Raw genomic sequence first — 24,469 nt, forward strand, 5'->3', positions numbered from 1 at the left:
CACAATTTAAAAATATAACTGGTTGTAGTTTTTGTATAAGATAAACCCAATTGGAGTATTGCACAGTGCATGTACAAACAGTGCGTTGGTAAACATGTAATAATGTTGTCAAATGACTTGCTGGTAAATGCAATAATAATGTTAGCATCAGGAGGCTATTGAACCATTGTGCAAATTACTAGCCTTACTGGTTAGAACTTATTGGTCTTCCAATAGTCCAAGTTGGATCAAACTTTCAATAAATCAATCAGTTCTGCACCACTTTATTAAAAAAAAAAAATTACAAAATTTGTAAACGTTTCCACAGGAAAGCATCATGAAATTGCAATCCCATCCGTTTTACAACCCACATGTTCTGCTTTCTCCAGGATACAACTACAAAATTAAATTAATTGAGAAGAGCGGCAGTATTGTATTTTGAGTCCCTGTGGATATATGTAATAGTTAAGATTTGTTTTTTTGATAAGGTGCTACCGAAAGCATAACATGACCCATTCTACATCGGAATGAAAATGAGAAGTTTCAGCAAGGTGTTTGATAGAAACATGTCACTTCCTAGTAACTGATGAATATCACTTCATGAAGCATCAGACAATTTGATGTACATTTTACACATGTGAAAATATTAATACAGGGTTCTGTGAAATGGAGACAATGGACACATTCAAAATACATTTTAGCAGCCATTCTTGAATGAAAGCATCCAGCCAACCAGCTAATTGAAAATTATTAGCTTCCACACAGAATATAGAAAATGTGTGCGACGATATTACTCTTCTTCTCGAAATAACTGGCCGGGATTTGTCAGACAAAAAAAAAAAAAAAGAAAGAAAAAAGCTGCTCCTGTAATGAAAGGCATATAATGCGAGATCTATTGTGAATCAAGTTGCCTTTAAACCACACGGGCCTGAGTGGGTTTAGCAGGAATCTCCAAGTTGCTCTCTCTTCCGCAGCAGGCTGGAACTTCAAGCACGGAGGGCTCCGCAGCAACCGGCAGACCCTGGGAGCAGATCTGCTGCACATGTTGCCTACAACCCAAACCACAGATCAAATAAGCATCTGCACAACCCTAATGTACTTTTGAACAAATTCTTGTATGACATGTACGAACCAGGCTGGCCGCGAAATGACGTAGTGAATGTCAGGCTTCTGGAAGCCATTGAACGTGGAAGAGGCAGCCACAGTGTATGCACCCATGTTCTCAAAGAGCAACCAGTCGCCCACATGCATGTCGGGCAGGTTACACTGCTCCACTATACGATCGAGGCCATCGCATGTTGGGCCCCAGATGCTGCAGGGATACATGGCCTCATCTGGCTTGGGCTTCTATGGAAGAATAGCAGACGAGCTGTTAACGCTATTGTCTCATCTTGCAAGAAGTCAAGTTCATTTTCAGCTTACCTTGTGCAAGGTTGGCAGACAGTGAGCATGGTCATACAGAATACAGTTGAAGGACCCATACACTCCATCATTGACATAGTACATGAGGCTCCTGTCACTGATCCCTTCATCTTCGTCTGTCATGCAGGCATAAATCATCAATTTGGTCACTGAGAAGTCAAAAAAACTAAAAGAGTTGCGTTTCTAAAAGCAAACTGCCCTTACCATCAGAGGCCGACTCATCATCCATGAGGACCTTTTTAGCGATAATGTTAACAACTAGGGTATAAGCAGAGGCCACATAAAAGCGACCGGGTTCAGCAATAACCCTCACACCGCTGTCAGCAGGGAAATATTTATCCAGGGCTGGGTTGATTACTGCAGTGATCTATACAGAGGAAAATTGTTGCTAGGCAAGTCAAGATGCAACCAAATCAAACAAGGCATTGAAGAAGAACTTATACCTCTTCAAATTTGAGCTCTGTATCTTCTGAACCAGGGAAACCCCCTCCGATGTCCAAAAGTTTCATGCAGAATCCCAGATCGTGCTGATAAGAGGTAGCCGATTTTAATAAACAATTAAGACTGAACATATGTGACTTTTCTTAACAACATTGGAGAAGTATTAATTTAAGTATTTGTAGCAGCATAGACCTGCCCATCTTAAATAATAAAAATAAATAAATAAAAGCCGCATTTGACATCCTTGCAGCTAGTGAGTCAATGTATAGTAGTCTTCACTCACCCCTATATCAAAGACACAGCGAGCATCCGTAATAGCCTGCTTGTAGGCCTCCGCGTCAGTGCAACCACTTCCAACATGGAAGCTGACGCCGATCACATCCAGCCCCAATTCCTTGGCCTTCTCCAGAAGCCCCCGACAAGCTTTAAGTTGGGCCCCAAACTTGATGCTCAGGCGGCAAACTGCCTTGGAGTCATCGGTGGCAATGCGCAGCACCAGCCTGGGAAACAGTAAAAGGAGTTCAGACAGAAGAGATACAGCACAGGGCTTTTATATATAACCTTACTTGGCATTGTTATGATAGCGAGCCACTTTCGTCAACTCTATTTCGCTGTCAAAGGTCATCATCTGGACCCCGTGGGCAGAAGCATACTTGATCTGAGAGACCTGCTTGCAAGGGTTTGCGTAGATGATTCTGCTCGGATCCACTCCCAGAGACTGAACAAGTTGGATCTCAGTCTGGGGGTAAGAAACGAATGCAGCCATTAGATTTCAATCGCGCTATTAAGAGCAGGACAAATTTCTTCCAATAATCACCTTGCTTGCACAGTCAAAACCAGTTCCCAGTGAGGCCAGTGTCATCACAACAACCCGGCTGTCATTGCACTTGACGGCATAGAAAGGAGAGACGCGAGGAAGTGCCCTTGCCCAGCGCAAGTGCTTCTTCAGAACGTCCCCCAGGTCACACACATAGAAGGCATCCCTGTCATCCTGAAAGATGGCGTACAAAGGTTTGACTCACATCCATCATAAAAGAGAAAAGCACAGCAAAATTAGAGACAAGCTAGCAGAAGATCTTACCGTCATGGATGATTCATTGATCTTCTGCTCTACAATATCCTTGGCAGAAAAGCCCTCCTCAAGGAAAGAGAAATCAAACTCGGCAGTGGTATTCATGGTTGCACGACGCCCTTTAAAAATGGTCACCCAGAACCTGGAAGAGCGTTGCAACATACATAGCCAACGGTGAGTACTGAGCTCATGACAAAAAGTAAATAGTGTGACGGCACTTACTGGATAGATAAAAGATGGAATTTTTAAGTCCGTTCCTCAGGTGCAGGAGATCCAAGGTGGCTCACCAGTGAAGTTGAATCCCTTTAAATAAGCCTCAAGGCCAGGGCCTGTTGAGCAGACAGTGTGTGTTCGCCTGGAGTGATGATTCTGATAAGAAAAGTGACAGAATTAAAATTATAGAAGCACTTTCTTCAAGGGAATAAACAAATAGTGTGTCTTCAGTAAACATGCAGTTTCTAATCAAATCACTGAATGTTATACATTATTCCAATCAGACTAACAAAAATATAATCATTTCAGTTGTGCAACAAACTACTGATTCAGGAAAACTTGACACCACATGGGCACAGACAAAAAAAAAAAAAAGTGGAGAAGAGATCCCGCCCAGGACAGATTCCCTCCAATCGCCTACAAGATACGCCTTCATTTTATACGAACGACATCAAAACCAACAAATGGAGGTGGACGAATTACGTCAACGTCAGTTTGCCGGTTCCGTTTTCCACACCATGAGGCTACTTCTCGACTCAACGATCTTAGAGGCGAGCTTAGGCGTGACGCATTCATTTAGATAGCACGATCTGTAAATGTATATAATATATCTCATTTTAATGCCAGGCGGTTAATTCGCAATGTGCATAAACAAGATGACTAAGTAGCTAGCAACTTACTGCCTGCAATCAGTAACAGTTATTTAAAGCGTATATTGCGTAGTAAAACTCACGTTCCATGTTGTTTAATATTTTAATTAGCAGTCAAAAACAAACCACAACAAAAATTTCACCACGGGGGGTGTTAAAGCCATTCATTCTAACAAACCGTTAGCTAAAATTTATGTACAACACAAGGCCCGAAAAAACAAAAATGGACGTCTTACCTTAAAAAGCATTTACAAAGAGTTTGTCCATTAGACTCGGGCGCTGGGGTGTAAAAAACGGGTTTCTTTAGACAATGGAGCCGCAGCTAGCGTTACTCCTCCTCCACTTGGCTGAGACTGAAGTGAAAGCAGCGGACGTCCCGTCTTGCATTTATAGGGAGCTCGTTGCTACGGCAACGTAGCCAGCTGAAACCGGCCTCCCATCCACGTAAGAACCGGTTTGGACTTGTCCCCCCATCAACGTGGTGGAAGAAGACAAGAGAAACACAGTTAGAAGTCATCTTAACTCATTTTATGTGAAACTATGCTGCATTGTAGTGGACGGTGCTTCTGACTTCGTAGTGGTTTGTACTAATTTTCTAAAGTTTGCGGGTTCTTGCCTGTACAAAAAAACAAACAAACAGCGATTTTAACATTAGGCACGCACACATCACAATAATCCAATACAAGACCTGTATCAAGCATATAGTATGTGTTTTCCCCTAACCTGTAGTGTCAGGTCACCTATACTTGTAGAGTAACTCTGGATATAGTAATTTAATATGTACAGTTGTGCTTAAGTTTAAACTTATGACTGAGTGCACTGTATGGTGAGGAAAAGGCTAAATAATACCCATAAAATCACAAATACTGAGGCAATTGTTTTGGTATTTTCAGAAGTTGAAGTTGACATTATGTGCATGTGAATTTTGGTGAAGGTTCATACCATTTTTGTGGCATTAGGCGATGTTTCACGTTTACATTGACAGTTGTGCACATTTACAGTTTGCTTTCATTTACAGTTGTGCATTCAAACACAACCGTATATTGTTGCGGTTGTAATTTGCAGTAGTGATGACATACACATGTATGACCTTACCTTATTTAGTGCAGTTCCTCTAGAACATAATGAAATGAAATGAAATGAAATTAGTTTGCAGATGAATATTGCACTCAATCCCACTAATCATATATAATAATTGATGATCTAGCATCCTGATATCATAGTTAAATGCAAATGTTTGATCTTTTCTCAGCAGTGACAGCAGTGTGTCAAACACTAACGGTTCTTGACCAGCCTAATGAGATTAAGGGAGGTCAGTCACACAATGACTCACATAGCAAGCTGTCAAGAGTGTGCACCTGGCACATGACAACCACAGCTCCATTGAACAGTATCTGCATTATTGCACCAGGCAATATTAATAGGGGCCATGACCAACATGGGTTGTAGGAAATAGTATTTTCAATTTGTAGTATTTTATGTCAAAGTGCCTTTTTTACACAGCCTTTTTTTTAAACATATAAAATTAGGATAAAGGTCAGATATTGAGCATTTGGGAGTAGTCTGATTAAAGCTACCCAAGTTGAAGGACAGCTCTACGTCTATAAGCGAGATAAGAAAATGTTTGGGAAGGTGTTAAAGAAAAACACAGTGGCGATCTCCAGATCAGACTTCCTGTAGACAGATGAATCCAAGGCCAACTTGTGTCAGAATGATGGGAGCATAAAAATATTGATAAGGAAAAGAACAATTCATGATCCAAGGCACCATGTGGTGCTTGCATGTTGATGCTCGTCACTTATTAAAGACAAACACGAAGGCGGCTACAACCATAAACAAGCAGACACTGATGTCCTTGGGCTTCACACTTCAGGCAGTCCTTCCATCCATCCATCCATCCATCCATCCATCCATCCATTTTCTATACCGCTTATCTTCATTTGGGTCACAGGCAGCTGGAGTCCAAGTAGAGCACAAGTACACAAACATTCACATTTATGGACAGTTTAGTCTTCAATCAAGCTAACGTGTGCGTGTTTTTTTTAGTGGGAGGAACTGAAGTGAGGAAAACCCACACAAGTATGGGGAGAACATGCAACTCCACTCAGGATGGCCAGAATCTAGATAACGAACCCACGACCTCTGACCTGCAAAGAGGATGTACAAACCAGTTGCCCACCATGCCGCTACAGTAAGTCATTATATCATGGTAATATTTGCAAAGCTTGTTATTTTGAATTCTGGACAGCGGAAGTAAAGATGAACACACACAAAAAGCACAGGCTTGATTTCAAGGACACTGATGTAAAGAACAGATTTTCTACTGCTTTCTAGCAGCAACCACAATCAAGATGAACAGCAATTTACCATTTCCATTGAAGTCACATTGTCTAACCAGATCAAAAAAACAAATTGACATAGTCAGTTTTTATTTATACCGTACATTGTTGATTTATTTTGTCTTTGTTCGCTGCTGCTCAGTGTGAACTACGCTGCTCCAAGCCTGCCAGGCAGGAAGTGGGGCCCACAATAGAGCACTAATTAATTTGCAAGCGCATTGTTGGTATGTTTTGGTCCAAATCACAAGACCGCAGTAATAAAATTACTTACTAATATAAATTAGTAAGGCCAGGATGAAGTATTTCCTCTCGCCCCTCTATCCATGAGCTCTTCTAATTTCTGTATCTTGTGCCGTGTGGACTTTATTTTGTTAATTTGCTACTAAAGAACGCTGTGACTTGACCTCGCTTTGGCAAGGCCTCACAAAAGACAAGTGCAACAATTGTTATGAGACACCCACAAGAAACAGATCAGTGTGTATTGCTGTGAATGCCAGGAATATTGCTGAGTCAGTGCATTTGTGTTTGCCAATTTATTCGCACTCAGAACCAACAATCCTTTTTAAAATGTTCTATATTCTTACGTGTGCTTCTTGAGAAATAATGACTGATTCTCCAATAGATGCTTGAAATGTGCGCACCGACTGGATAAAGTACACACTACACACAAAGACAAGCACAAGTGAATTGAGACACGATTTTAAAGCTATTGGCCAACAGATTTACATATGTTTGACATATCAATTCTTTGACTCAAAAGATAATTTAAAAAAGCATCACCATAAATAATAAACACTGAGGCACTTGCTTTCTATGTGGCGTACAATCTTGTAGAATGGGGCTTTTTTTTTGTCTCTGTGTTACATTCTATAGAGCTGCTGCCAGTAGTTAGTTGTTCATTTAGCCTGTTAAATCGGTCAGAGGTTAAAAGTCTCAGGTGTTTTGCAGGTAAAACCTGGGAAGTCTTGACCTCGAAGTACTTAAGCATTTGATTGGCCCAGACTCTGACTTACAAAGACTCCACTACTGAGCGCTTGTCTGTCTGGTGTTGGAAACAAATTAGCAGATTCCATTCGTGTTATTTATTCACTGCTTTGACCGTGATCCATTTATCATGTTGAATTAAATGGTTAACATGCATGCATAGCCTTAAGCAAAAACTTGACACACTAATAACTTAATCAAATTAAAATTATCTGGATACAGCAGACTTCCCCCAGATAGCCACATTAAAAAACAAAAAACAAAGTGAGTCTGTCAACTATTGTTCAGTAGTCTGTTTTGCACATAAAAAAAACCCATCATAATAAAAAAATGTGAGAACAGGGCCACTTATTTCCACTAATAATTGGTGGCCTGGCTCATAGTAACACTGCTGTAAATGATAGCAGTTGTTATTGTGATGTGACAAGTAACATTCAGACTTATGCAGTACATAAATAAATTTAAAAAAATTGTATTTTTAAATCAACAATTTCCCTAACACTCAACATAAAAAATAAAAATTAAAAAAACAATGCTAAAGCTGTATTTGTTTTTTTACTGATGAATTTGATAATGACCAATCACGGCCCGCCTGTTTTCTGAAGCTAAGCCGTGATTGGTCATTACCTGAGCCCTGAGCAGCTGTGATGTTATTTTTCAATCATCAACTCGAGACAAAATGGCCGCCCCTGAGATGGATTAAAAACGGGTGCGTCTTGCCACTTAATATTCCACAAACACAATATGTGTAAACTTGCATAGAGCATATTACTGTAAAGTAAATTTCAGGGTTGACTTTCCTTTAATTTTGCTTGGTAATGCATTGTAAAAAATGACAAAGAAAAAGGTGATCACTTTTTCACAGAGACATTTTTGCGCCTTTCTGGGTCATGGTCTGAAAGATCAGTGAACTGTCGACATCAGCACATTTTACTCCTTTAATCCTTTTGGAGAAAGAACACACAGATTGACGCACAGACTTGCTGCTTCCCTCTGAACTGTAGGGGCTGAAAAAATAGTAGACAAAAAAAATTGCACCCACAGATGATTACGAAGATAACCTGCACAAGAATTTGACTGGCTCGTTGTCCTCAGTTACCCTAATGGCGGTTTAAGTGACCTATAGATCATTAGATAGATGATGAGTTAGTTTGGCAGTGTCACATGACACATTCAGCTTGATCAGTGATTCCCAATTAGTGTGTCATGACACCCTAGTGTATCTTGAGTGATCATCAGGGGTGCCGTGAAATTATCCAATTCCACGAATATGTCCTAAAATTATTTATTAACAACAAATATACTGGTTCAGTTATCTATGCCACCCATTTATATAACACACTTGACTTCCAGGCCAAAAGTTCACACTAAGAACATTTCAGTAAATTTAGACGAGATCATCATTACGTCATATTTATATATATATATATATGTACCTTGAGATTTTTCTTATGTAAAATGGGTGCCTCAGCTCAGTTTAGTTAGGGCAACACTAAATTAGACAACAGTGTCAGGTCACAAACCATTGTTGTTATTGTTTCCACATAGCTGATTAGGTCATGTGGTTAAATGTATCACACTGCACTTCCAAATTCTGGTGGAAACCTCGTCTATTCCCATATGCTTTGTGTCAGTGTTGCTTGACCCACTTCTTGCGGACAGTCTGTTGTCATGGCAAAGCATTGTGTACGGAAAGCGAGCCACATTTCCCAATATTTTTCTTTATGTTGATTCATTCTTAAGTAAGACAAATGGTGACTTTCACTTCTTGTAAGTTAAACATTGCATCCCTTCAATGAAATATAAGTTGGGGCTTTTCCAACAAATGTACATAATATTGTATTAATACATAACATGGTGCTCTAGTGAATTCATCATTAATATGTTAGTCATAGTGCTTAAAGCATGATGGTAAGATGGCATGACTATGGCAGAGCTTCACGGTGGCTCTAAAGCCAAAAAAAACCCTTCCCACATTTGAAATAGATCAATGGTGGTCAAGAAGGGGGTTCACGCCATCCATCCCATTGGAGACAGGAAGGAGGGAGGAAACATGCAGTCCCATTTCTAAGAACTGCAGTTGTTGGCGGGGAAAAGCGGGGTGGCGTGGTTGGGGGGGGTCAGTCACATTTCTCTCCTGCCATTCTTTCACTGCTGACGCAAGTAGGTACTTAACTGCTTCAAAGAATACCTGCTCTAGTTGGCAAAGAGAATAGGCAAGAATATTTTCACCGTTTTAGTTGTTTTAGTAGCCTGGAATTAGTTTTGGCAGCAAAAACAATACAGAAGGTTTTATCAAACATTCAGTAGGAATTGTTGGAATGTATAATCCAGCAAAGAACAATGGTTACAGTACATGTGTGTTTTCAAACAGGCAAATGTCTATTTTTTTGTATGTATGTATCTATTTAGTGTATCTATACTGTATACAGTATGTGTGAGTGGATCTCTATCAACTATCTATCTATCTAGCTATATATATATATATATAGATATATAAATCCAATTCCCAAAAAGTTGGGACACTATACAAATTGTGAATAAAAACTGAATGCAATTATGTGGAAGTGCCAAATTTCAATATTTTGTTCAGAATAGAACATAGATGACAGGTCAAAAGTTTAAACTGAGAAAATGTATCATTTTGAGAGAAAAAATATGTTGCTATTGAAATTTCACGGTGCCAACAAATCTAAAAAAAAGTTGGGACAGCTAGCAATAAGAGGCTGGAAAAGTCAATTGCACTTACACAATTACACAAAAAAACTGCTGGAAGACCAGTTTCCACTAATGAAGTCCATTGGCAACTTGATTGGAGTATAAAAAGAGTTTCTCGGATTGGCAGTGACTCTCAGAAGTGAAGATGGGGAGAGAATCACCAATTCCTCCAACGTTGCGCAGAAAGATAGTGGAGAAATATCAGAAAGGTGTTTACCAGCGAAAAATTGCAAAAAGGTTGAAGTAATCATCATCTACAGTGCATAACATCATCCAAAGATTCAGAGAATCTGGAACAATCTCTGTGTGTAAGGGTCAAGTCCGAAAAATCATACTGGATGCCCGTGATCTTCGGGCCCTTAAACGGCACTGCACCGCAAACAGGAATGCTTACTTACTGTAAGGGAAATCACAGAAAGGGCTCAGCAATACTTCCAGAAAACATTGTGGGTGAACACAATCCACCGTGCCAGCCGCTATTGCCAGATGAAACTCTACAGTACAAAGAAGAAGCCATTTCTAAAGCAGACCAAGAAGTGCAGGCGTTTCTCTGGGCCAGGGGTTATTTAAAATGGAGTGTAGCAAAGTGGAAACCTCACGATTCGAAGTTCTTTGTGGAAAACTGGGGGGCTATATAATACTGACTAAAAAGGACAAGGACAACCCAAGTTGTTATCAGCACTCAGTTTGTCTGCATCTGTGATGGTATAGGCAGACATTCAATCGGACGATGAAGAGTACCCCGAGTCCAATTCATATTCATCGGAGGAGTGGGTACAGTCTGATCACGGAGAAGACACTGGTTCTGGACTTCCGCGTGTTCGTTTTCTTTCGGGTAGTGAGAATGTTGGTTATCCGAATGCAGGCTGGAGATCGGTGAACAGTCACTTCAAAGCTTTATTTTACAGAATATTCCGGACACAAGCAAGTTTACAGACAAATGGCTGCAGTCCTCTCGCAAGTGTGTCGTTACAGCAAACTCCCAGCATTCTTATACTATCTGAAAAAGCAGTATCATAAAAACCCCAAATCTTCAGGAAACAGCCCCCAGCCCTGAGCTAAGACAGACATCATTCAATACACATTGACAAATGGCCCTTTGATGTGGAAATATAGTAGGTCTCAGACCTGACGTCACCTAGCATAAGATAAGACTTCAACCACAGACAAATGGCCCATTGTTGGGAAAATAGAGGAGGCTCCCCCAAACATCATTTAAACATTCACCCAGCTCTACTGAGGAAATTAAAGCAGTTATGACTAAATCTAAACAGTTATAACAAAATCTGGGCAGAAGACCCTCAACACTATCTATCTATCTATCTATCCATCCATCCATGGGGGGCAAAAAAGTATTTTGACAGCCACTGATTATCCAAGTTGTTATACTTAAAGCCATGCCATTTTCATCATTAGTACACTTTCACTGTGTGAGACAGTTGAACAAATCCAGGAAATCACATTATATTATTTTTTAACTATTTATTTGTATATTCTTTCTATATGCTCTAGCAGGTATTTTAGCCCACTCTTCCATGCAGATCTTCATGAGATGTATCATGTTTCGCGGCTGGCGCTGGGCAACATGGACTTGCAACTCCCTCTACAGCTATTGGGTTGAGGTATGGAGACTTGATCGGCCACTCCAGGACCTTAGAATGCTTCTTAAGAGTTACTTGTTGGTTGCCTGGCTGTGTATTTGGGTTCATTGTCATACTCAGACTTCATCAGTCGACCTGTCCCCTTAGCAGAAAAGCTGCCCAAAGCATGTTTCCACCACCATGCATCACAGTGGATATGATGTTCTTGGAAAGCCATTCATCAGTCCTCTCCCTGCAAACATGGCCGGCGAGTGTAGTTTACACTAAAAAGTTCTTCATTGGTCTTATCTGACCACATGGTATTTTCTCATTCCTCCTGTGGATCATCCAGATCACCGATCCCGCACTATTCTCAAGAGCAGTAAAACCTCACGTCACAGGAGATTGTCAGTAAGCTTGTATTTCTGCCATGTAATAATAATTGTGCCATCAGCTGATCTCACCAAACTACTTGTCTATTGTAGAGTAGCTCATCCCAGCCTTGTCCAAGTGTACAATTTTGTCCCTGGTGACTTTAGACAGCTCTTTGGTTTGCCAATGATGAAGAAATTGATTCTGGTGGGTTGTATATGTGAACAGTGTCTTTTACAGATAACTCAAACGGGTGCCATTAATGCAAGTAATGAGTGGAGGATAGAAGACCTTATTAAAGAAGATGCAAATATTTCTGGTAGGTGTCAAAATATTTATTTTCAAATATTTTCATACAGAGTTCCTGGATTTTCTTTTGACATTCTGTCTCTCACAGTTTAAGTGTACTTGTAATGTAAATTGCAGACATCTCTCATTTCTTTGGGTGGGACAATGTAAAATGTTAGATGTGCATCATACACAAACTAAAATATAGCTTGATCCGGTAAAAAAAACAAAAACAAAAAAAAAACAATCAAAAACTTATAAATTGATATTAATCTGTTTTATGTTTCTGATTATTTGTGTCTTTAATTTTAATTAACTTGAATAGTTTGGTGTTTGGAGAGCTTTTACAAGTTAAACATAATAGCTAAAAATACACTTCTCTCGTCTTTAAAAATCTCTAAAGGAACTACACCATTTACATGAGTAACAGGTTAGTTTATACTGTAAAATTATTGATGTATAATTTATGCCAATTATAATTGTATTGGGAAAAAATCTTGAGCAAATGTGGATAGACCGCCATAAAGTGTTACCCAAGAAATATAAATAAATACAAAATAATAATTACAATGGTGAGGGTGGTGTTAGGTTACCCATCTGTTCGCAGTTTTGGCCTTGGCCACGGCTTTTAAAAACAACAATCTTTTATCTATTTAGGACATCTGCCTAATTGGTGTAACTTTGACTTGAGGCAGCTGCAGATGGGCCTTCCCTCCTCAGTGCCGTCCTCTTCCTCTTCCTCTGCCTCCAGCCCAGCCTCTCCCACGGGCGCTGCTCAGGTGTCCGGCCGAGCGCCTCAGCTTCTTCCTCTCCTCGTGGTGGTCCCGTTCCGCCTGCTGCTGCTTCCGTTGCTGCTCAGACTGCAACATGCACAAGAGGAAGTTGTTATTCTCTCTCTGTTGCATGCTTATTTATTTGTTTGTTTTTGAAATCTAAGTACTTGGCAGAGGTAGGCAATGACTGGTTTAGCGTTTGAGCCAGATAGTCTTCTGGGTCTGGCTGTTTGACCTTTTCTTAGCTACATGTTACCAGTCTAATAATATCACTCCTTGAAAAGATTTGAATTCATTTAACACCGTTATGGCATGTCATTGCAAAGTGATTTATAGAATTGTGTGGGGTCTCTTTTAATGCATGACCACATATACTATATTTTGAGTCAAAGAACATGAACGCTCTACCTTTCTGAGTGTGAAAGTAAGCTGCTTGCTGCCCACTGTGTTGTCAGCCACGTTGCTGGTTCCAGAGTGCTCCTCTAACTTCAGTCGTTCCTCCAGGGATGCCCTGAAGCACACATGAGCAAACAACATGTTGATTGAGCACAGTGCTAAAAAAGTAAATGCTCGTCTGAAAGTATTTTGTGTTGAGAAGCTGTATGACTGAGAAAGTAGGTAATTCTTTTGAGGATAGAACATACTTCTGAAGTTTCTGCTTGCGGGAGACGTCATTAAAACCACGGAACTCCTCCCCGCTTTTAAGCTGGTAGAACTGAGGCTGGCTCGTCTTCTTGGTCTCAGCCGTGATGGAGTTTTTCTGCCCTTCGCCGCTTTTTCTCTCCAGCAGGACCGTGTTGCGGTCGGCGTCTTTCCTCTGCTGACGTCTGCGGTCTCGTCCCTCCTCCTTAAGCAATCTCCGCTGCTCCCTCACCTCTTCCACCCAACTTTTGTCATCATCTGAGCTTTCCTCCTCGGAGCTGACTTGACCCTCCTCCTCATCCTCCTCTTCCTGGGCCTCCTGTGAAAAGGTGGCAGAATCACTGATGCAATATTCTTGAACAAAAATGTTTATTGCATTTCAAACTGTGGTACTCATGCTTTCTGAAAATTTTAGCACACTGCAGCATTACCTGAGAAGCTGCATTTTGAGTGAGTAGCCGCAGCTTCTTCTTCCTCTTCTGGCTGACTTTGGAGACAATTGGGTTGAGCAGGCGGAACTCCTCGCTCTGCTCGTCCACTTGATACTCTGGGTTTTCAAACATCACCTTGAAACGGTCATCGCCTAATATGGTGGGTAGGGCCTGCAATTTCAACAGCAAAATAAGAATGACAAATTCATTGACACTGACAAATGCTGTGATCAAATTCTACCTACCTTGCCCTTCTTTTTCCTGGATGTTAGCTCCACTTCATCGTCACCCTCCTCAATCAGCTTGAGAGCCAGCTCCTTGTTGACTTTGGGCAATGTCTGACTCAGGTACAACATTTGACATAGACAAAGAGCAACACCACAAAATCAGCCAATTACTTTGACAGAACATTGTTTGCTATGGCGAGTCATGCGGGTACTGACAGTTTGCGCTAACTACACAGTTATTGGTGCTTGAGGGCATACAGTTGTTTTAGTGTTTTGTTGAACATTAAAATAAGAGATATACTCCTGTTCCATTCTGGAAGAAATTGTAGTGTTGGTTAGAGGTACTCTTTTAATGCAGTTTCATTGAAGTTTAATCAGTCCGGGTCAATACAAAACATTTTTTTTAACAACAATCTACAGTACAAGTTTTTTCTTCAGTTATTATTGCACACTCTTTTATGAAAGCCCCCCCCCCCCCCCACAATAAATTTGATTACAGGTAAATATCAACTTCCTAAACCAATCAAGTTAAGACTCAATTTCTTAATCACAGTTTTAAAGTTTGGCAATGAAACAACAGAGGTGCTTCTTTCCATCCCATGTGAACTGTGAGATGTAAAGAAGTATTTCTGTTTCATAATTTTTTAAGATGTGAAAGTTTATTTCTTCAGACAGAAATTTGGCACCCTCTGCTCAACAATGTGGTGCAGCTATAAACACCAACTGGAAGAATCTTGTAATGGTGTCGGAATTTCTCACCGTAACCTGCACTCTCTGGGTCCTTGTCTCCTCAATCTTCTGTCGAATCTTATCCTTGCGATACTCCTCATAAGCAAAAGGATTTGCCATGCTTTTGACCTGAAAACCAAAAAAATAAAAAATACATCCACATTTGTATGCAACACATTTTGAACTGAAATCATGCTCATCAAAATGATCATGGTCGAACAATTAATTAAATTCAAATCAACATCGCAGTGTCGTAGAATGCAATTTTCAAATCGCAGAGCCTACAATTTGGGCAAAAGAAAAACCTCAGCTTAATGTTTGTAAGTCGTTAGGCTTTATTTTTTATGTATATATACTGTATTATGTATATTTTATTCATTTGAAAATTAGCTGTGCAGTCCACATATTACACACAGTTTCATGAAACATGAAAAGTTGACGCGGTGCAGCCACATTTTTGTTTACATTATTGTTGTAATCTGATGTCTGGTTTACCAATTTAGAGAAATTGTTATAGGGAACACTTAATAGACTGCAAGTCAACAACTCTAACTGAAGTAGATTAAACTTTCATACAGTATTAATCCATGATTTACTTCCCGTAATTTTAGCAATTTTAGTAAGCCTAATTTATAAAACCAAAACATACATGTATAGTTAATCTGTTATTGTTTATTGTAATGCTAATTAATTGTATATTAAATGTATTAAATCGTTATTTCAATATTTGGGGTTTGGTTATCACAAATTCACAACTAGATGATTTTTCAAAACCATTCAGCCCTAATCATTTATGAGCAAAACATTTTAATGAAATCCGTAGTACAACAACATACCTTATGATACAGCCTGATATCCATGAAATAGCCATGCATGTACGCCCTCAGAAGGGAAGACCCCACCAGATGAGACAAACCTACACAACAAGAAAAATAGACAAAAGCAAGCTTTAATACAGTTTGAAAGCTATTTGTGAAAGAATTATAAATGGAATTATGGGTCAAGGATTTGATCAAGTACTGCACATGAAGCTACAATGTATGTTTCTTTCAATACAAAAGTGAAGTGTTGGAAAATAGTTACAGGGAAGATGCTAGTCCATGAGCAAATAGCCTTTGCCTCACTGTAATAAATGTTTTTAAAATCCTGCATGGATAACAAAATTTAATCACTAATATTGTGGCTGAGCAGTGACGAAAGCATGTATCTTCAAATTTACTAGAGGCACTTTGAAATGAATACTGTCGTGAGTTATTGTGCTGAGTCAGCCCCTCCCAGCCATTCACACGCAGCTAACTACACACACATTGTGCAGTTCTGTAGCACTTTCCAACCCATTGAGTGAAGGAGTCATCCCACTCAATCTTACAGAAAGTATTCATTAGTTGCGTCAGAGTATGTAAACGTTCTTTACTCAAGGTTATGTAACAGGCCACGTTTCACAGCTTCTGTAAATCAACACCACTGCTGCCCGCCGTTATTCGACAGCAGCCAACCACTTCTTTGCTTCTTGTCATTTGATCTCTTTACTGCTGAGCCTGCATTCCAATGTTCATTCAGCCCTTCCACAGGGGTACAACCCCCAGAACTACGGACTCCCTCCCCCACACACTGGACTTCTTGGACAGAAGGCCTCATAAGCTCTGCTCAGCCACCTGTGATTCATCCTAAGTTAGGCTGAAGTTAAATAGGGAAGTTCTCCCCTGTCCCAGAAGCATTAGAAACATGAACACTTTTTCAGTAAGAGTCTAACAAAAACAGCCATACGTTACAACGGAGACATAGAACTGTAGAAAATGTACTTTTTAAATTCTTGAACAGAAATAGATGGGAGCCTATCCCAGCTGTCAATGGGCGGGAGGCGGGGTACACCCTTGAACTGGTCGCCAGCCAATTGCAGGCGTATTAATATATGAGAGAAAAAAACCCTGAATGAATATAAATGTATTGTACTAAAAAGTTAAAAACAGTACAACTGAACTGTATGTGGGTATTGATTCTTTCACATGCCCACGGTACCACTTGTACCAAACTTTGAGAATGAGTGGCCTTGCCAATTGATATTTGTCGGCTAGAGTCCAGTTGCTGGACTTTGCAGAAGTACTATTATTTCAAGTGTTAGCATTGATTGGTGTTACTAGCATTAGCTTCTGATATCCAGCACTGCAAATGATCAGCTAAGTTGTTGATACAGTACAATGCTGTACTTGTGTTTAGGGGGCAAAAATTAAATTGATGAATCTTTATGGACGCTTGCTTTATTTGGGTGAAATCTACATAGTTAAATTAATCAATTGTGGCTTTTCTCAAGTGCCATTTATTTGCATTCAGAAGGAAGATGTGTGAACATCTCCTGCTCTGGAGGGAGTCTAAGAGGCTCCTATAATACTACAAAAATATGTTTAAATTTAGTGCTCGCTGCTTTAAAAAAATATTTGTTGCAGAGGGGTCAAAAAAGTGGCAAGCCCTTCCTCTGTCAAAGGTTGTCATAACCAAAACCGGTAACCTCTCATTAAACAAAATCACCCCACACAACTGAGTGATTTGAGGCAAAATGTGGCAAGAAGTTCATGTTACGTGTATTACTGTACTGTAATTCTTTATCCTTTGTCTATTTTGATGTCAGAGACCTTTTATTAAGACACCTGGGAACTGTTCAAGGAATGATAAACACATTAGCTTTATTGCATATTTCCCCCCAGGACAATGATAAGAAATGAATGCCCTCACCCAAATTGTCCAGGTCCTTGCGGGTGACAAACTTGTAGTCGTCATACACTGTGCTCTCTGGACTCTCCTCCAGCTCTTCTGTCAGGTTGTCAAGGAAGGAGCACCAACGAGGTGCTGGGCCCAGAGCCTGAACTCATACAAACACTCATTTTAGGTCAAATTGGTGACTGATCTCACTAAATAAATAATGACATACAATACATTTCCATCAAAAATTTGCATTGGCAAGATCAAATGTTATCAAAGTCATCGTGTTCTTGTTCTGTAACCCAACACTTTTTTGATTGCTTCAACTTAAAAAAATTATAAAAATAAGCTCAATATTTGGCTACAAAAAAAAAAGTGTTACGAATCATGACATTTCATTGAGTTGGGATGAACGGATGATGTGTCATACCATCCTGGGACACAAAGTTCAATCACACGAAGTCCACAAAAACCCACCCCTTTCAATCTCCCACTCATTCTTTAGCTTGTTCTCTCGTGAGCCTCATGCTACAGTTACTTGAGTCATAGTCTTTGAGCAAGTTCGTGCGCGCCAGTAAGCAAGTCAGATAACATCCTTTATTGCGGAAATACATGTGAATTTATTCATTCAGTTAAGTTATGAGTTATGTGATGTCATAATAATTGTGTTAGTTTAAGATTGCTGCCAGTGAGGCGTTGGGGGGAAAAAAATCCTGAAATGACTCACTGGGATGTAGAATGTGCTCATCTTCGGATCCTCGTTGGCAGTAAACAACATACCTATAAAACACACACATGGAGGCGGCATGAGTACAGAAGCAGCAAAGCTTGTGCGTATGCAGTTGCCGTTAATGTTCAGAAGGTATGAAGCTGCAAATTTTCTGAAAGAGGACTGTGAAAACGGGGAATGTTTTTGATGATCATAAAAGAGGACACTCTCTTTTAAAAAGTGTAATGATAACGAATGTGGTTTCCCCCTAACAAAATGTTTGACTAAAATTATTAGAATGCAAGTTGAAAAGTAGATGGCACCATCTAGTGGCGGAAGAGCACAACAGAGACATTATAAAATGCTAGTGTTTTCACAAAGTTTATACTACTATACAGGCTGCATTCAAGTGAAAAGGCAATTGGAGGGGATACGTTTTATTTTGTATTATTTATTTCTCAGTTGTTGATACGAATTTGTTTAGTTTTAATTTACTAGTACAAATGTTGCTACTTCTTGAGGATGTACCAATGACCCTAGGAGCTCAGCTGTGAAGTGCTTTATACCACTGGCAGTCACCCAGCGCAAACAGGTCCAGGGCATCTGGTTAGATGCCTGGAGTATTTGTGTTTGGTGATGTGTCTGTATACACAAATCTTTTTTTATTTTTTTAACTGAGCGGACCTGTTTTTGGTTCTGTGACAATTGCATTTCCCTACAGTCATCAATTATACATTATTTTAGAGGACTACTCTCACCTGAGTGGGGGTACATGCAAACATCATTAATGTTGCTCTCGGTTTGGATGGAGGAGAACACTTTGCCCTGTGATGAGCAGAGGAAAAACATTGAGTGAGATGAATTTATACAAACTTGCAGGATCACTCCTAAAGTACTAGTAGCAATCCAACTGACCTAATATGAGCATTAACTGTAAATTTTACTCATGTCTGTTAGTCTTACACTGTCTTTGTTCCACATTTTTATTATTTTAGGGTCAGATGACACAACCAGGTCCATGTGATCATGAAAATTGAGAGACTTGATGGGCAGGTTGTAGAAGTGGTCTTTCACCAGCAGGGGCTGGCTGGAGCGCAGGTCATAGAGCAGCACCTTCAGTAAGAAGGGCAGAATTATTAATACAATTTTCAACTCCATCTAAACACTAATAGAGTGTGTGTGGTGGGTGCAAGAGGGATGCAGTTGTTTAAAAAACAATATCCTTCTTTCAATGTATTTTATTGTTAGGTCTCTCCTGTGCCTTTAACATCAGCCATTGAGGGATGTTCTCACGTACCTGTCCAGTGCTGGTGCCTACTGCCATGACGAGCGAACCGTTAAACTTCAGTGCACTTACTGACGGCAAACTGTTAACTCTGCAAACAACACAATGGAAATATGACAGGAGCAGAATGGTAACATCTAATTAGTTGAATGACAAAATAAGACAGTAATCTATGAGTAATGTACAAACTGTTATTTCTGAGCAACAGATGGCTACGTACTCCATTCCTTCTGTGAGGCTGCTCAGCGCGCAGTCCAGAAGGCCCACTCGTTTCCGGACACGAGGGTCCCAGCACTCCACCTTTCCCTAGCAACCAAACCGGGGATACAGGTCAGTGGAATGTGGGGGTTGGTTAGGTTGAAAAGCCAACATTTACTAGTTCAAGAAATTTGAATATGGTATAAGAAATAATTACAATGATTTTTGATAAACAAAGTGGATAGGAATTCGCCTTCTGAAAATCATCTTCTTAAATGAATCTGCAACTGTTTTTTTTTTGTTTATTGAACTGAAAAAAATAACTTATATATGATATTGTAATTTACTAAGATACACTTGTAGATGCAGCAGATGATGGCACATACCTCAGATGTCCCACTGGCAAACAAATGATGGACAGGGTTGATGTCACATACGTTGTGCTCCCTGGCAGAGGAGGCAAAATAGGCAAAAACAGAAAGAAAAATTAGCATCCCTTAATGAAAAGATTTAATGTAGCAGTTTTACTAGAAAATTTTAAGTTACACTCACACAGCGTCTGTCTGAAGTGAGTTGAGGAAGCGGCCTTGTTCAAGATTCAGTCTATAGATGTCGGAACTAGATAAAACAAATGTAAAAGATGCATTGAAATTTGTCTAGTGTCTCAAAATCTGACAAATATCAAATATTTTCTCACCTAGGTCCCACAAAGTAAAGGTCACACGAAGGGTAATGGTACGAGAAATCCCGACCAAACTTTGGAATTCGTGTTTTGTAGTAGTGACCGTGCTGGGAATGAAACTCCACATAACGGTCAGTGTGCAGAAACACAATCTGAGGAAAAAAGCAGAATATCAGTCCCCCCCAAAAAATCCCATCAAGGTTCTGAAACTAGTTTGAAAGCAATTGACAAAAACTAATTCTCTGCACTAAGCATTGAAATCCCACTATCCTGGGCTATCCTGGATCGGTAAATGAGAAGGCTAAAGAAAAAGCCATCCAGCGTTACGAACAGAGGATCAAAAGGCAACGAGTATCAGAATTGTGTTATGCATTCCTATAAATGAGACAAAATATATTTTTGGGCCTAGTTTTTCACTTGAGTGTCCACTTATTGTTTATCTTATCCGAATAAATATTGCATTCAGCATCTGCGTTTTGATACCTGCCGACCTCACTTTTGTACGCAGTAGCTATAGTTGTTAAGTCCTATCCTGACAGCTGCATTTAAGGTGCTACCAATGCTAGTATGCTAATGCTATGTATAACATGACTGCATGTTTGTCCAAGACTGGATTTGAAAAGAAGAATTGTGTAAGCTGTGGTATTTAGATGTTGACTAGAGACCAGATGCCTCACATCACAAGACAAGTGTCACTGTACTAAAATCACTGCATTTCCAAAAATAAATAAAGAATAAGGTGTGGTGCTTATTGACATAATTCCCCCATGATTGTTGAGTGTGTTGGTTTTGGAGTGACGTACTTCCACAATCTTAACTGTAATGCGATAGACCCTCCTTCCCTTTGGCATCACAAAGAACACTTCAATGAAGAATAATTACCCAGCTTTGCACAGGACTTTGTATTAAATAAGAGTAAATGTCCCCAAAGCAGATGTGTGGCCAGGAAACAGGTAAGTCAGACCAAATTTTGTCATCGTCCCACGTCTCATATTGACCTTCAATAGTTTCAGTTTTGTCGCCAATTCATACTTTAAGCTTCTCCTTAAGCCTTCTTCGCCCGTTAAAGTGCTTAACTAGAGGCGATTTCGCCTGCTAACTTTTTTGTGCATGGTGTTTCTATACAGTCCGGCATGTTTTCTGCCACACAGCCACCCGCGCATGCGTTAAAAAATGTCAACAAAGGATCTTCCTATACTGAAAACTGGCTGGAATAGTGGCTGCAGGCTGCAAAGTACAAGCTGCAGGCGATCTTTTTTTGTGTGATTGGCAATAAAAGGCATTGATTGACATAAGCGGCTCCTGTACTTTTCCATCGGCCAACAATGTTTGGTGGCTCATCGATCAAAACATCACTATTTATTTTAGTACATAAAATGGCAGAATTTGTTTGGTAAATGTCCATCCATTTTCTTAACCGCTTGTCCTCACAAGGGCATGCGGGAGGCGCTGGAGCCTGACCCAGCTGGCTTCGGGCAGGGCACACAGAGACAAACAACCATCCACACTCACAATCACACCTATGGACAATTTGGAGTGTTCAATTAACCTGCCATGCATGTCTTTGGAATGTGGGAGGAAACCGGAGTACCCAGAGAAAACCCATGCAAGCACGGAGAGAACATGCAAACTCCAACCAGGAAGGCCGAAGCCCGGACTCGATCTCATGTCCTGTGCACTGAGAGGCGGACGTGCTATCCAGTCAACTACCGTGCCGCTCTTTGGTAAATGTATAAATGAATATTATACTAAAAATGTCAAATGAAATGTTACAAATTACCTTTGAGTAGTCATCAGACAGTATCTCAAAAGCCACAACTTTAAGGAAGAGAAAGAAAAACAAATTAAAACATGGCTGATAATAATACGGTATTAACAAGATGAAGATCTGTTTGTAATTACCATCAGAATCCAAGCAGCGTTCAAACTTCAACGAAAGCTGGTAGGTGTCATAACATCGAATCCTTGGCTTGTACGTCCCTACAAAGATGATGTAGATAAGAGAAGGAAAATATAATTGTCATTTTTATTTGGATTCACATGATCATAAAAACAAAATCAAAGAAAAACAATGAATGCACCAAACAGCGTTGTGTGTGCTTGAGTTCCTACGTTGTGACAAGTACCAAGAATGCGGCAAGAATGACGTCGTTTTAAGTAGCTCAATTTTGATATAAAAACAATAATCATGATTTTAATATCAATCACATAATATTTTACCATTACTATAAAAAACCTATAAATAGCTTTTTTCTTTATACACTCAAAAATAACTACTATTGACTTGGAGTGTGCATCTCTCTAATAAAAGACAATTTAATATGTATCTTGAGTTCATTGTGTACAATACGATTACGAACAATACATTTGTGGAACGATTCTTATTCAATATGGTACAGCTGCAGCTTTCATCATGTTTATTAATATGTAACATGTTAAAACTCTCCATAGTCCAAATTATTCCAAGTTAATTAAATTCAAAGAAACATCAATACCATCAAACCAAATATTGATACAATGCGGTGCAATATAAATGTAATGATTTGATTCAGATTGGCTAAATCAAAACTGATATTCCAATTCAGAATGTTTTTCGTCACACTGCGTACTATTGACCATTACCTGTTGCCAGGATGAACTGCCCATCTCTGGATACCTTTATGGATGTGCACACTGTGGGCATCTCAAAGTCCTGGATGAGCTCGATCCTGCGCTGGAGGTCTAAAAAAAGAAAAGAAAAGAAAAACAAATTGTTACATACCAACATTTTATTAGGATATGCAAAATATATACTTACAGTACATTAGGTGTTCGACAATGGACCCAGTTTCACCATTAATCGTGTCGTGACCCCTTTTTCATTTTAGTGCGATCACATATTTGCTCGTGATGCAATATGCAATGTGCTGAGGTTTTGGAGCGTGTCTCTAGCAAGAGTGGGCGTGCCAAATGAAGCCCCAATTTGGAGCAGGTGTCATTTCCATGAAAATCACACGACGAATGACAATGAGACCTTTATTGTGCAGATTACATCGCTGGTTCGTTCAAGGTATTATTACTTCATACTAAGACTCGAGACCTCGTACCGCTTCACGGGTGTCGTCAGCATTTGTTGTAAGCTTCAAGCTAGTTATTGAGTAAGAGTCACTGTACATGAGAAAAGAATGCTTGGTGTAACACATTTTGACCGTTTTAAACTCATTTATAATCATGAACATTGTACTTGCAATGTTAATTCTTACTTATGCCTTATTTGCACTACACACTTACTGCTAAAACTGCAACTTTGATACTTATGGTCGTCTTGTCACTGTTTAGTGTTGAGTACAGTAGTCGTTTTGCATGCTTTCTGCAATATTTTAAATGCCATAACTTCCTAAAACCTTAACATATTGACAAAATTAAAACAATATTTCCCCTCCCCCTACTATTTTTTTCGCTACATACCTACCTTCTTAAAACATGATTGCAACTTACCAACATCTTTCTTTTGCAGTTGCCTCTTCTTACGGTCTGACAGCCACTGGATGTTCAAAAACAAATGTGGTAAATACACAGTAGCGGTGCTCGTTTCATTTCTTTAAATGAAAGTGGTTTGACTGATAAGTTGGCAACGTAAGAAAAAAATGAATACAAAAAGTAAGAAAATAAAGCTCTTGACACATTTTCAAAACATTTACAAGGGTAGATAGCTGCTTGGCTAGCTAAAGTCAATAACTTAGTTGATGAAATTTAATTTAAACTAAGCTCCAAGTGCGCTTCTTACCTCTGGAAGAGACTTTCCATGACTTAAATTGTAAATCTTAACATCATTCACACTTGATATCTGCATGTTTTAACTTGAACAAATCTGCGGATAGACATAAACATTAGGCGCAAGACACCGGTGAGCAGGACGACCCACGTTGCCTCGGTTTTAAACAGGAAGTAAACGTACGTTTGGCAAATGTGTCCGTCATGAAACAAGGACAGTCCACATCTGGTCCACAAAGTTTTGGGGTCGATGCACGCCACAGACAGTCGATGTCGAAACAATTT

The 24,469-nt window shown here is 39.7% G+C and overlaps 2 protein-coding genes and 2 long non-coding RNA genes across 6 annotated transcripts; 2 read left to right on the forward strand and 2 right to left on the reverse strand.

Annotated features, from left to right (window-relative positions):
- Nucleotides 1–247: 247 nt before the first annotated feature.
- Nucleotides 248–4,179, reverse strand: odc1 (ornithine decarboxylase 1). Its single transcript, XM_086094275.1, has 11 exons — nucleotides 4,014–4,179; nucleotides 3,137–3,283; nucleotides 2,924–3,056; nucleotides 2,660–2,833; nucleotides 2,409–2,581; nucleotides 2,126–2,342; nucleotides 1,845–1,928; nucleotides 1,606–1,768; nucleotides 1,402–1,517; nucleotides 1,112–1,326; nucleotides 248–1,028 (listed from the first exon to the last, which is right to left on the reverse strand). Exons 3-11 carry the CDS (start codon nucleotides 3,017–3,019, stop codon nucleotides 893–895), a joined length of 1,374 nt encoding a protein of 457 aa, XP_085950401.1. The 5' UTR covers nucleotides 3,020–3,056; nucleotides 3,137–3,283; nucleotides 4,014–4,179; the 3' UTR covers nucleotides 248–892.
- On the forward strand, nucleotides 3,643–12,087 carry LOC147163161 (uncharacterized). 3 transcript variants are annotated; one of them, XR_015097024.1, is made up of 4 exons: nucleotides 3,643–4,357; nucleotides 5,824–5,968; nucleotides 11,334–11,440; nucleotides 12,011–12,087. It is a non-coding gene; the product is annotated as an uncharacterized LOC147163161 (long non-coding RNA). The 3 variants fall into 3 exon arrangements; XR_015097023.1 differs by having other exon boundaries at nucleotides 11,331–12,083; XR_015097022.1 differs by having other exon boundaries at nucleotides 11,334–12,083.
- On the reverse strand, nucleotides 12,084–24,346 carry nol10 (nucleolar protein 10). The gene is made up of 21 exons (XM_086094273.1): nucleotides 24,198–24,346; nucleotides 23,909–23,954; nucleotides 23,054–23,152; nucleotides 22,334–22,411; nucleotides 22,212–22,249; nucleotides 20,447–20,583; nucleotides 20,302–20,367; nucleotides 20,136–20,196; nucleotides 19,772–19,857; nucleotides 19,564–19,642; nucleotides 19,230–19,379; nucleotides 19,025–19,091; nucleotides 18,285–18,337; nucleotides 17,591–17,717; nucleotides 15,697–15,776; nucleotides 14,891–14,989; nucleotides 14,150–14,242; nucleotides 13,905–14,075; nucleotides 13,476–13,792; nucleotides 13,240–13,342; nucleotides 12,084–12,918 (listed from the first exon to the last, which is right to left on the reverse strand). The coding sequence occupies exons 1-21, from the start codon at nucleotides 24,261–24,263 to the stop codon at nucleotides 12,775–12,777; spliced, it is 2,160 nt and encodes a 719-aa protein (XP_085950399.1). The 5' UTR covers nucleotides 24,264–24,346; the 3' UTR covers nucleotides 12,084–12,774.
- LOC147163163 (uncharacterized) lies at nucleotides 12,652–21,645 on the forward strand. Its single transcript, XR_015097021.1, has 7 exons — nucleotides 12,652–13,802; nucleotides 13,889–14,064; nucleotides 14,177–14,251; nucleotides 19,262–19,384; nucleotides 19,515–19,681; nucleotides 19,760–19,881; nucleotides 20,451–21,645. It is a non-coding gene; the product is annotated as an uncharacterized LOC147163163 (long non-coding RNA).
- Nucleotides 24,347–24,469: the final 123 nt, after the last annotated feature.

This window comes from Leptonotus elevatus, chromosome 14 (assembly GCF_054856555.1).
Source record: "Leptonotus elevatus isolate MCC_2025b chromosome 14, RoL_Lele_1.0, whole genome shotgun sequence".
Lineage (NCBI taxonomy): Eukaryota > Metazoa > Chordata > Actinopteri > Syngnathiformes > Syngnathidae > Leptonotus > Leptonotus elevatus.